We start from the raw sequence: 13015 nt of genomic DNA on the forward strand, positions 1-13015 counted from the left end.
CCCAAGGGAGTTGTGATGGAGACTGCTTCCCAAGTATACCTCCTGACTCGCCTGGGGTTAGGACTAGACAGCTACTTCCCTAGGAGGCTGGTGGCTCTGGCTTTTCCACTCCCTCTGTTGACTAATATCAATCAATTGTACTTTCTGAGCATTTATTGTGTGCAGAGCATTGTACTAAGCACTTGGCAGATTACAATATAACAGAGTTGATAGACATTTTCCCTGCCCGAAACAAGACTTCATGCTTAAACTCTAAAAACAGAATTAAAAGATTGAGGGGAGTGTAAAAGCCCAAGGCTGTGTGACCTTGGACAAGTCACTTCACTTCTCTGAGCCTCAGTTCCCTCATCTGTAAAATGGGGATTGAGATCATGAGCCCCACGTGGGTCAGGGACCCAGGCTGGATGACAAATACCCAGTCACAGCCCTCTCAATGGCCCAAGCTAAGGTAGAGCATCCAAGGCACTGTTCCCTTGAAAAGCAGACCTCTGTTTATTTTGGATGGGGGGGGGGGAGAAGAGGGGACAGAGGTTAGGTCTATGGAAATGGACTGTAATTAACTGCTGCTTAAAACAAAAGGAGAAATCAGAGGGTGAAATCTAGCCTCTTCTTCACTGAAGTATTTTTTATTTTATTTTAAAATGGTATTTGTTAAGGGCCTACTATGGGCCAGGCTCTGTTCTAAGTGCTGAGGTAGATACGAGGTTAGACAGAGTCCATGTCCCACATGGGTCTCACAGTCTTAATTCCCTTTTTACCGATGAGGCAACTGAATCACAGAGAAGCCAAGTGACTTACCTAAGATCACACAGCACACAAGTGGTAGAGCCAGGAATAAAACTCAAGTCCTTCTGATTTCCCAGGCCTGTGCTCTATCCACTAGGCCATGCAGCTTCTCTATTTTGTCTACCTGCAAAGGCATAACTCCCTGGAGTAGGGCTCTTAGGCAAGTACATGGATACCACCACCCACCTCATTGTTTTTTTTTCGGAGCATGACCCTTCCCCACACCCGAACTAACGCTTCTGGCTGGTCATTCCAGGTCTCCTTCGCAGGCGCCTCCTCCCCCTCCCATCTTTTAACTGTTGGAGTTCCTCAAGGGTCAGTTCTTGGCCCTCTTCTGTTCTCCATTTACACTCACTCCCTCGGTGAACTCATCCGCTCTCACAGCTTTGACTACCATCTCTACGCAGATGACACACAGATCTACATCTCCGCCCCTGTCCTCTCCCCCTCCCTTCAGGCTCGCATCTCCTCCTGCCTCCAGGATGTCTCCACCTGGATGTTGGCCCGCCACCTAAAACTCAACATGAGCAAGACTGAGCTTCCTCATCTTCCTTCCCAAGCCTGGTCCTCTCCCAGACTTCCCTATCACCGTGGATGGCACGACCATCCTTCCCGTCTCTCGGGCCCGCAATCTCAGTGTCATCCTTGACTCGTCTCTCTCGTTCACCCCAAACATCCTATCCATTACCAAGACCTGCCGGTTTCACCTTTACAATATTGCCAAGATCCGCCCTTTCCTCTCCACCCAAACGGCTACCTTACTGCTACGGGCTCTTGTTATATCCCGGCTAGACTACTGTATCAGCCTTCTCTCTGATCTCCCTTCCTCCTCTCTCGCCCCGCTCCAGTCTATTCTTCACTCCGCTGCCCAGCTCATCTTCCTGCAGAAACGATCTGGGCATGTCACTCCCCTTCTTAAACACCTTCAGTGGTTGCCTATCAACCTCTGCTCCAAACAAAAACTCCTCACTCTAGGCCTCAAGGCTCTACATCCCCTTGCCCCTTCCTACCTCTCCTCCCTTCTCTCTTTCCACTGCCCACCCCGCACGCTCCGCTCCTCTGCCGCCTACCTCCTCACCGACCCTCGGTCTCGCCTATCCCGCCATTGACCCCCGGGCCACGTCCTCCCGCGGTCCTGGAATGCCCTCCCTCCTCACCTCCGCCAAACTAATTCTCTTCCCCTCTTCAAAACCCTACTTAACCCTCACCTCCTCCAAGAGGCCTTCCCAGACTGAGCTCCCCTTCTCCCTCTACCGCCCCCCCTTCACCTCTCTGCAGCTTAACCCTCTTTTCCCCCCATTTCCCTCTGCTCCTCCCCCCTCCCTTCCCATCCCCTCAGCACCGTACTCGTCCGCTCAACTGTATATATTTTCATTACCCTATTTATTTTGTTAATGAAATGTACATCGCCTCAATTCTATTTAGTTGCCATTGTTTTTACGAGATGTTCTTCCCCTGACTCTATTTATTGCCATTGTTCTTGTCTGTCTGTCTCCCCCGATTAGACTGTAAGGCCGTCAAACGGCAGGGACTGTCTCTATCTGTTGCCGACTTGTTCATTCCAAGCACTTAGTACAGTGCTCTGCACATAGTAAGCGCTCAATAAATACTATTGAATGAATGAATGAATATTCAGTTCTGTTCCTCCACGGAACCTGAGGTGATGGCAGCATATCAAAGAGCCCACAATAACAGGCTGAGGTAGGTGCTAGGGTGGTGGGACTTAGAAAAGCAAGAACTCTCCTGGTTACAATGTGGTATTCAATGATTAGAGGATGCAAAGGCGGTTGCTGGGGAGCCCAGACAAATAATCCATTAGGCAAAACTGAAGACAGGTTCAGGATGAAAACCATCATCATTTGCTAGGAAACATCTTTTAAACAATGACGGCTTTGCTACTTTAGAGGTATTTTCTGGCCCAAAACATAATCATATTCCTACAAACAAAAATAAGCAGTTAAATGGTCCTCGGATAGAGCACTGGGGTCCATTTAGTATCAAATGATGGACCAGAGAAAATGATAAAAAAAGAAAACTTCAACTCTAGCTAGGGTAAAGATAAAAAGTTTGTCAAATTGTAGACTGACCTTTCCCTCCTCCCTCCACAACGGTTTAAAAGCTGTGTTTGAAATAAAAACTACAATGATTTTGTTCATCGCTACGGTCCCTCTACTGAAGCTACAAAACTGCAAGTACTCTGACTCCTGGAAATTAAAAAGTAACTGGTAGGAAGACGGTACATGCCGTCAGCTGGTGAGTGAAGAAATATTTTCATTTAAATAAAAAGTATTTTTAAAAGAATCACTACTGGCAGTGGAACCCAAATGAATGGTACTGTAGAATCTGCTCTGTTTTCTCAGCAGTAATTTTCAGTGTTTTTAGGTATCACGTATTGAGTAGTATACTGCAAAGACAGAAGAAAGGGCCTTTTGGTAAAATAAGAGCATTTTATGCAATTATAATTTTTAAATTTAGCAAAATGGACCGTGAGCTTTAACTCAAAGACATTCAAATTCTAAATCAAGAGAAAAAGTAACTCTGGCATTTCAGTGTTATGTAGCAGAAATTGCTTTCACTACCTAAAATCCATGAAGTTGCATGGTGAGATATTTTTATCCCCAAACTACATTTACAATTCAACACCACTTCCTTTCTCCTAAAAAAAGATTTCATGGTAATAGAAAATTCCAATAACCCAAATCAAGCAACCTTATTGAAATTCCCCACTGGGCAAAGTAAGCAAGTGATATCATCAGTAGAACATTTTTGTTTTAATGAAAACCTCTGAACCAAAGAGCATATCTATTGTGCTATATTAAGAATGAAGTAAAAAAATATGCTATGAATTAGGACCAAGGAAAGTTCAAAAGCCAGAGTAGTTGCCTATCACTTAAAGAACACCTCCAGGCACTGAAAACAAGAGATCTAACAACAACTTCTAAACCAATTCATCTTATGCTCAAGCAGGCATTCTCTGTGTACAGGGAGATGGTTTTGATTGTTTAGAATACATTTTTAAGTTAATAAATAGCCCCAGAAGATTTTTCTATGGTATTCGTTAAGCGATTAAGGTTCTATGGCATAAACTCAGGAAGAGAAAAACTGTATACAACCAGTTGCAGAGGGAGAGAAGGAGATTCAGAATCTACGAACATATATGAATGGGAATCATTTGACTGCGCAAGCTCTTTGGCCACTCCATTAGGAACAGAACAGGTATGAGAAACTAGATAAGAGATTGGTACAATAAGTAAAATAGGAATTATTGTCTTCAACAGCTGAATGTCTTTTAGTTGTCGTCAGCTAAAGACTCCGGCATAACTAAAAAGAGCTAATTAAAAAGAAAATTTGTCACTTCATCTTTCCCTTCTTTCTCAAGTTCACCTGTAGAACTAATTACAGATGAGACAAATGATAAGCTATTGCTGATTTCCTAATCATATATTCAAACTCCAAGAGTTTACTACGGTGATTAATGGAATCACTTGCTTTAATGCCTTGGGCACCAGGCTTAGAGTCTGAAACCAGAGTTTTTTCTTGACTCAATGCCTGTTAGTATTTGTTAAGCACTTACTCTGTGCCAAACACTGTACTATATGTTGGGGTATATCAGTCAATCAATCATTTATTGAGTGCTTTCTATTTCTATTTTTAAACTTTTATGGCATTTGTTAAACGCTGTGTCATGCACTGTTCTATGCACTGGGGTAGATACAAGATTCATTCATTCATTCAATCACATTTACTGAGCACTTACTGTGTGCAGAGCACTATACTAGGTGCTTGGGAAAGTACAATACAACAATAAACAGTGACATTCCCTGCCCACAGTGAGCTCACAGTCTTGTGGGGGGGGGGAGAAACTGACACCAATACAAGTAAATAAAATTACAAATATGTACATAAGATAATCAGTTTGGACTCAGTCCCTGTCTCACATAGGGCTCACAGTTTAAGTAAAAGGGAGGAGGGTTTAATCACTATTTTAAAGATGAAGTAACTGAGGTGCAGAGAAGTTAAGTGATTTGCCCAAGATGACTTAACAGACAAGTGGAAGAACCAGTATTAGAACGTAGGTCCTCAGACTCACAGGCCCATGCTCTTTCCACTAGGCTACACTGTTTCTCAGTGCTTGGGAGAGTACAGTTAACAGAGTCGGTAGATGTATTCCTGGCCTGCCTACAGTCTTGATACAAGCTGATCAGGTTGGACTTGGTCCCAGTTCCACCTAGAGGCTCACAGACTAAGGGGGAGGGAAAATGGGCAGTAAATCCCATTTTACAGATGATGAAACAATAATAATAATAATAATAATAGCATTTTGTTAAGTGCATACTATGTGCCAGGCACTGTACTAAGTGCTGGGATGGATACAAGCAAATTCAGTTGGACACAGTTCCCTGTCCCATGTGGGCTCACAGTCTCAATCCCCATTTTACAGATGAGGTCACTGAGGCATGGAGAAGAGAATTGACTTGCCCAAGGTCACACAGCAGACAAGTAGTGGAATGGGATTAAAACTGATGACCTTCTGACTCGCAGGCCTGTGCTAGTGACTTGCCCAAAGTCACCTAACAAGTAAGTAGCAGAGCCAGAATTAGAACCCAGGTGTCCTATCCGTGTTCTTTCCACTAGGTCATGCTGCTTCCCGATCTGTTTTTTCACCTACATTAATTTGGGGAGTGGCACCGAGAGACCATGGGCAAATCATTTGACTTTTTCATGCCTCAGTTTCTCGGTTAATAAAATGGGAATAACAGTCTTCTGTTTTTGCACTGATGATGAACTCTTCCATCAGGAATGACAGAACAACCTGGATCCTAAGGAATCGATTAATGCGGTGATGGTTTGCACAGTACCCTGGAATTCACTCTTCCCTGCCAGTCATGTTCTTGCTGGGGCACAGAATGCAACAAACAAGAAGACAAGCACAGATGTGGCACACTCTGACGTACTTGCAGGGGATTCTTACATTTGAAACTAAGTTCTCAAGTTAGTATACCAGAGAAGTTTAGGTCCTTAAGTACCACAGAAATCCATCATTATTTTTTAGTATTTTTGTTAAGCGCTTAACTCTGCCAAGCACTGTTCTAAGTGCTGGGGTAGACACAAGCTAATCAGGTTGGACACACATGGGGCTCACAGGCTTAATATCCATTTTACAGATAAGGGAACTGAAGCCCAGAGAAGTTAAGTGACTTGCCTAAGGTCACACAGCAGACAAGAAATCTTTGATCTTTGTAAAATGATTCCAAATATTACAATTGATTGCCTTCAACCTCCTAAAAATGGCTGGAGGTCAGGTTTCATTCTCCATCTCATACAGAATTTTTTTCCAATTAGTATGCCAGGAGAACAGAACTTTGAGACCGCATGGAGTCCAGAGAAATTTCAACCACATAAAAGGGGTGTTTTGCTGCCCTTCCCACCCTACTTTACAGCTCAAGGTCAACATATCGATATAATTCAACTGAATAAAGTATACTCCCTCTCCCTTTTGCATCACTTAGGTCTGTATACCTTAACTATTTGATAGTCACTCCACTCTGAGCCCCAGAGCACTTATGTAAATATCCATAATTTATCTATATTAATATAAGTTGCAAAAAAGTAGAATTGAAGGTGCCTAGGAAGGAAGGGTAGTGCTACCTCAGAAGAGAAACTGGAAGGCAAAGATTAGGGCAGGAAAAAGTGATGGGTGCAAAATGCTGCAAATAAAAATTAAGATAAAAATATGCAATTTATTGTAATTTCAGCTGGCTGCACCAAAAGAAGCAAGGAAAGGAAAGGTGAGTCTAGGAGCTAAAAGAGGACAAAAATGAGAAAATAGGGCAAAACAAAATGCAAAAGCATTTTTTTCGTTCCCACTTGTACTGAAATGCTCGGAAAGAAATACCTGTTCTCCCTCCAAGCCCTTAGACTGAGAGTCCCATGGGGGACTGGGGCTACATGTGACTATTTGGGACTACAACCTAAGTGCATATACTGTATCTATCCCAGTGCTTAGTGCAGTGTTTGGCACAGAGTAAGTGTTTAACAAATACCACAGGGTTTTTTTGTTTTTTTAAAAAAAGCAAGAAGGCTGGCAGCTGCTCGAGAATAGCAAGAAAGGGAAAACTTTTAACTTTACGATAATTGGTTGGTTACCCTTTCCTCGTTCATATCTGTCTATAATATTCATCTACAACAGTCCTTGAAACAAAGATTACTTAAATCTCCCTGCATCTAGACTGTAAACTTGTTATGGGCAGGGAATGTGTCTGCTAACTCTGTTGTATTCTCCCAAGTGCTTAGAACACTGTTCTGCACATAATAAGTGCTCAGTAAATACCATTGATTGACCCATGCGAATTTGTTTTGGACTTTGGTTCAGTGACAGGAATTACTAGGACATTTTAAGGGAAAAGTTCACAGGATGTATTGGACCAGCAAGGTAATCTACGTGTCTGAAAAGAGGAAAGTTTCTTCTTAAAAATGGGTGAGCCACAGCTGGGAGGTTCTGCCCTCCTATGAGCTCATTAAACAAATAAAACAACTGAATATGAATGATTTCTCTGTAGGGTGGTGCTCAGAAGCAAGGCAATGGATTTCAGAAGAATTAGTGGGTGATGTAGTCTTAGCGAAGGGGGTGTGTGGTCTTGAATTTACACACTGTATGGAAAGAGGTATACAATCCTCTAGACTGTAAGCTCATTGTGGGCAGGGACTGTGTCTGTTCATTGTTATATTGTACTCCCCCAAGCACTTAGTACAGTGCTCTACACACAGTAAGTGCTCAATAAATGTGACAATGAATTCATTAGAGAAGCAGCATGGCATAGTGGATAGAACACAGGCCTGGGAGTCAGAAATTCATGGGTTCTAATCCCATCACTGTCACTTGCCTGCTGTGTGACCTTGGGCAAGTCACTTCACTTCTGTGTGCCTCAGTTACCTCATCTGTAAAATGGGGATTAAGACTTTAAGCCCCATGTGGGACAGGGACTGTGTCCATCCTAGTTATTTTGTATCTACCCCAATGCTTAGAACAGTGCCTGTCACACAGTAAGCGCTTAATACCATTATTATTATTAATATTACTACTACTGTCTGTCTCCCACTCTACACCAAAAGCTCCTTCCAGGCAGGGAACATGTCTACCAACTCTGTTATGCTGTACTCTCCCAAGTACTTAGCACAGTGCACTGTACTTAACACAGTACTCTGTACCCAGTAAATTCTCAGTTATTATCATGGCATTTGTTAAGTGCTTACTGTGTGTAAACACTATTCTAAGTGCCGGAGTAGATATGAGTTAATCAGGTTGGAAAGTCTCTGTCCCACATAGGACTCACAGTCTCAATCTCCCCAGTAAATACCACTGACCACCAAAATGCTGTCAGGTATCCTAGGAAACCAGAGAGGCACAGAAAAGGATAGGGTTGACAGAAAGGTGACCACTCACTGAAATAGACCAATGAAAGTGTACAGAAAGACTAGCCTGTGGTGTTTTCCTGGCGAGGAAAACACTCCAACTCAGCTCTTTATAAAGGATGTTGTCTTTTTTTCCCCCTCACAAATCTCTCCCTAGCTGACCACACTAAAATGCTCTGAGCTTCCCATCCCCCTTGGCTTTAAAATGCACAGCCAAAGTTAGCCACAAGGCACTCTAACATCTCAACACCTCTCAGATCCAGGCGGCGTTCTCCTCTTAAAAGCGTTGGCTGAAAAGAACCTTGGGTTCAGCAACTAGCTTTCCGGAAGGGTTCTTAATCTGGCTGTTTTTATAAAAGCAGTGTTTGGCTCAGAGCATTAGAAGTTTTCTGGATGAGGCAAAAAGGGAAACCGGTCTGCAGATGCTTACTGGTGCTGCCACTATCCCCAATGTTAATTGCCTGACCCAAAAAAGGGTGCCAGGGCTAGGCTCAATGATGCCAAATAAAATGGGAATCTGTACTTTGAAATGCATTCTGCGGCTTAGGCATGGCAAGCGGTCTCATCATAGGACCACGCGGCCTGCTTCTTTCAGCAAACAGAGCAGCGTCTTCCAAGCCCTCTAGCCAGAAGAGCCATGTTCACTCGGCTTCCTGAAGCATTTTTCCCTTTGCTGCATTTCAGTGCTCCAAACCTAATATCTGCAAGCAGGGGCCCAGTGGACAATCAGTCGAAAACTTCCTAAGCACCAACATAGGGCCAATTAGTTCTCTGCCAGCTAGACACAACACATTTACATGTGAGATATGGGGGGGGGAACATGCATGAGTCCATTGTTGGGTAAGGACTGTCTCTATTTATTGCTGAAATGTACTTTCCAAGCATTTAGTACAGTGCTCTGCACACAGTAAGCGCTCAATAAATACGATTGAATGAATGAATGCATGAGAGAACTTTTGTCTTCTGATTTTTAGTGGGATGAGCTAAACTGGAATCAACCAAAGGAATGGTCAAATCTATTTCATTTGGCCCAGTTCATTCATTCATTCATTCACTAGTATTTATTGAGCACTTACTTTGTGCAGAGCACTGTACTAAGTGCTTGGAAAGTACAATACAGCAATTAAAGAGAGACAATACCTGCCCACAATGGGCTCACAGACTAGAGGAAATTATGGTATTTGTTAGGCACTTACTATGTGCTCAGGACTGTTCTAAGCGCTGGGGTGGATACAAGCAAATAGGGTTGGACACAGTCTCTGTCCCACATGGGGCTCACAGTCTCAATCCTCCATTTTACAGATGAGGAAACTGAAGTACGGCGAAGTTAAGTGACTTGTCCAAGGAATTAGAACCCCTGGCCTTCCGACTCCTAGGCCCCTGCTCTATCCACTAAGCCATGCTGCTATCTTTCATTTCTCTGATTTAAATATATTACAATTTAAAAACAAATAGCATACCTAATAGACTTTTAGCAACCCACTTGCAGAATAATTTGCCAACGTCTTTACTATAGCCATTTCGGAAAACAACTTCAAGACGGATTTTAGTGAAAACATCACTCTAAGAAAAAAACAAAAAACAAACAAGAATGGAATTCTCACAGATTCTTTTGGTTCATAGAACAAAATGTGTACTAACCCTCCAATTAAAAACCTGCAAAGCAGTTTCAGTGCTTTTTAACCCACCTTCAACACAGTAGGGAATTAATCCCTCAAGGGGACACAAACTTCAAAGAGAAGATTACACCCAGACACTAGTACTGTACAGTGTAATATTTGTAGTTTAGATTTGTACAGATTCTCCTGCTCAGAGAAGCAGGTCAGATGTGCAAACACAGGGAAAAGGAGATGGTTTTAAGATGAATTGGATGCTCTGATCTTCAATGGTAGTGACAATGGATTATACAATCTCTGGACAGGGAATTAATCATCCGTCAGCCTCAAAAAGGAGAGTAAATAAATGGCCACAGCAAATAAGATGTTGCTTAATTTTTGATTTTTAGTGATTTAATTTTAACTAATGGTAACTGCCCTCCCTGGCTTCATAAAGCATATTTAAAAAACCTTAATAATAAGTAGAAAAAGCTCAGAACAAATATTCAAATACCACTCACTTTCAGGTTCATTGCCTTCAGTGCTGTATGCCTTTCTTCCTCTATGCAGTGGGGCACAGAGTAAATACAGACACACTTACAATGCACCCTTCATATAAAATGTGCACAATTCAAAATTCTATACCAGTTGGCAAAGAGCTGCAAATAGTCTCATCACTATAGAACTTAAAGAGGAACTCAGCAAAAAAAAAAAAAAAAAGGCTTTGAAACTAAAATGTTTTTCAGGTTGGCCCCTCCCCCATCTACAATTCTCATGGGTTTGCTTTTCTTTTTCTTTTAAATATATATATATATATGTGTTTATTTAAATATGTATATATTTGCATTTGATAATGGTTTGGAGCTAGAAATCCTGCTTTCTGTATTGCATATGTAGTCTTACTTGCAATTAGTTGTCCTTGCCACAAGCCAAAACATCAGAGAATTCAATTTATTTTAGTTGAACAACTTTTGCAGACCCCAGACAGCCAAACATGAATATTCAGGCTTATTCCAGAAATGTGCTTTCTGGGAATTACCAGTGTCTGAAGGAGAAGTGAAGAACTGGGAGGGGAAAAGTCAACAGGTGGAGAAATGTGATAAGATTTTTTTTTTTAAATTAAAAAAGATAACTGCCATGGGGGAGGCCAGTTTTCAGTTAAGTAGTGAACTCAATAAACTGTTACTCTATAAAGACATCACACACACACGCACACACACACACAGCACTCCTGGGAAAAAGCCACCTCCCTTCTGAATCCAACTCTCCCCATCTGTAAACATCTGCTAACTTCACAGTGAGATCATTATACTGTTTCATTTCTATAGCACCTATGAGAATGCAAAGCACACTTTCAGTAGTTATTCCTCCTATTACCCTGAAAGGCAGTCCCCTCATCTCTGCTTTTCAGACGGGAGAAAGAGAGACATTGAGCAGGTAGCTTGTGCGAAGTCACCTGCTATTAGTGGCAACTCTGGTACTAAGAACCCAAGTTTCTCAGCACTGTTAGCGCATCATTTCAATCACCTCTCACTTTTCTGTTAATCATTACTTGTGAGGGAAGTCAAGTGGTTTGTGATACTAGCAATACACACAGTCCCTTTCCTACAAATTAAGACTCCTCCTCACTGAAAGTCTTTGCACTACAAAAGACTTCAGTGTAGGACTTTCCCAAAGAAGCCTAACTTGCTTAAGCACATGTCTAAAGGACTGAATAACTTCCAGTTCCTTTTCTAACAAACAGGGAAGCTTTTAAGCCAAAAATTAATATATGTGGCTGGGCAGAATAATAATAATAATTTTTGTATCTGTAAAGTGTTTCCTTTGTGTCAGGCACTGTACTTTGTGCTGGGGAGGATACAGGCAAATAGGGTTGGACAGAGTTCCTTCCTGTCCCACATGGAGCTCACAGCCTCAATCCCCATTTCACAGATGAGGTACTGAAGCACAGAGAAGTGAAGTGACTTGCCCAAGGTCACACAGAAGACAAGTGATGGAGCAAGGATTAGAACCCAAGACCTTCTGATCCCCAGCCCCTTGCTCTATCCACTATGCCAAGTACGACCAGGAAAGCAGGATGCATTCAGTCAGTGAGCCAGAACAAAGTGAGTTGTTTATTTCATTAATTTTCCATCATCCTGTTATTCTAGAGTAGCTAAAATATCAAATAAGGATGCAGCCAATGAGCGGGACATGATGGGCAGTTGGGGAAATGCTCCAAAGAAATAGATATTCTGTGTACCCCTTTTAGGTACGATTTCTAAGGAAATCCAGAACACCCACAAAATCTCTAGAACAGCTACAATTAGGATACGGTTACTTCACTACCTTAAAAGATCTTACAGCACCTTATCAACCATCAGGAACATTGACAAGACACAAACCAAGTATAGGATCCTTACGTGGGTAAAAGTCTGCTACAGAGGTCAGACCGGTCCCAGGAACTATGTGTTTTTTTGTGATCAGTTCTCATATGAGGGATCATCCCCCACCTATCGCTAGATGTGATACTTACCTCTGGGGAAGGGAAGCTCCCCACTGCGCCTTCCTTGTCAGTGAAATCCTTCACAAAAGCCAGCCAACCATTAAATGCCAGTGCAAGAACCAAATCGAGGCCCAGAAATCATTCTCGGATAGGGTGACACTTTTTATGGCTGACAATACTACAACCGGATTTCAGGTGAAAATGTTTTCCTGAGCTTTTATTCATTGATCTTTCCCAAGATGTGCCAAGACAAAAATCCATTTTGAGAATAAATGGGCAGAAAGGTGCTAGATAAATCAAAAAGCAAATAAACATGCTCCTGTTTGCACATCTATCTCCTGTGAGGAGGTAACATATCTGACAGGCCATATCTTAAAGCAATCAAACGCACAAGTACCTGAAAGAATGCCACTTGTCCCTGGATAGGTCACTTCAGCATACACTTCAAATGTAGTCTCCGGGTTTTGCCTAGAAAGGAACAGAATTGTGATTATTGACAGGGGCTCCACATTTCAGAATCTTATAACAAGTTTTTCCAAAGCCTTCCTTGGACTTTAAAGAAAGCCCAGATCAAAGCAACACTCTCGCAGGCTCCCAATGTCCCCCTAACAACCCGGCTCCTCTCGGTGTGCCAAAAAGACTAGAGAACCCCTGTGGTTAAATGTATTCTATCATTTTAAAGGCTCTAATGACTGAAATGAGACAGACATATGGGGATAATTGTGCCTGCCCCTAC

General features: G+C 42.3%; 1 protein-coding gene across 2 annotated transcripts in view; it reads right to left on the minus strand.

Moving 5' to 3' along the window:
- DENND1A (DENN domain containing 1A) overlaps positions 1-13015 on the minus strand; it is a 493337-nt gene that overhangs the window by 458479 nt on the left and 21843 nt on the right. For both annotated transcript variants that reach the window (XM_029062896.2, XM_029062894.2), the window contains exon 2: positions 12677-12747. In XM_029062896.2, the coding sequence (XP_028918729.1) occupies positions 12677-12747 (71 nt within the window). The remainder of the gene's footprint in view (positions 1-12676; positions 12748-13015) is intronic.

Source organism: Ornithorhynchus anatinus, chromosome 4, assembly GCF_004115215.2.
Source record: "Ornithorhynchus anatinus isolate Pmale09 chromosome 4, mOrnAna1.pri.v4, whole genome shotgun sequence".
Lineage (NCBI taxonomy): Eukaryota > Metazoa > Chordata > Mammalia > Monotremata > Ornithorhynchidae > Ornithorhynchus > Ornithorhynchus anatinus.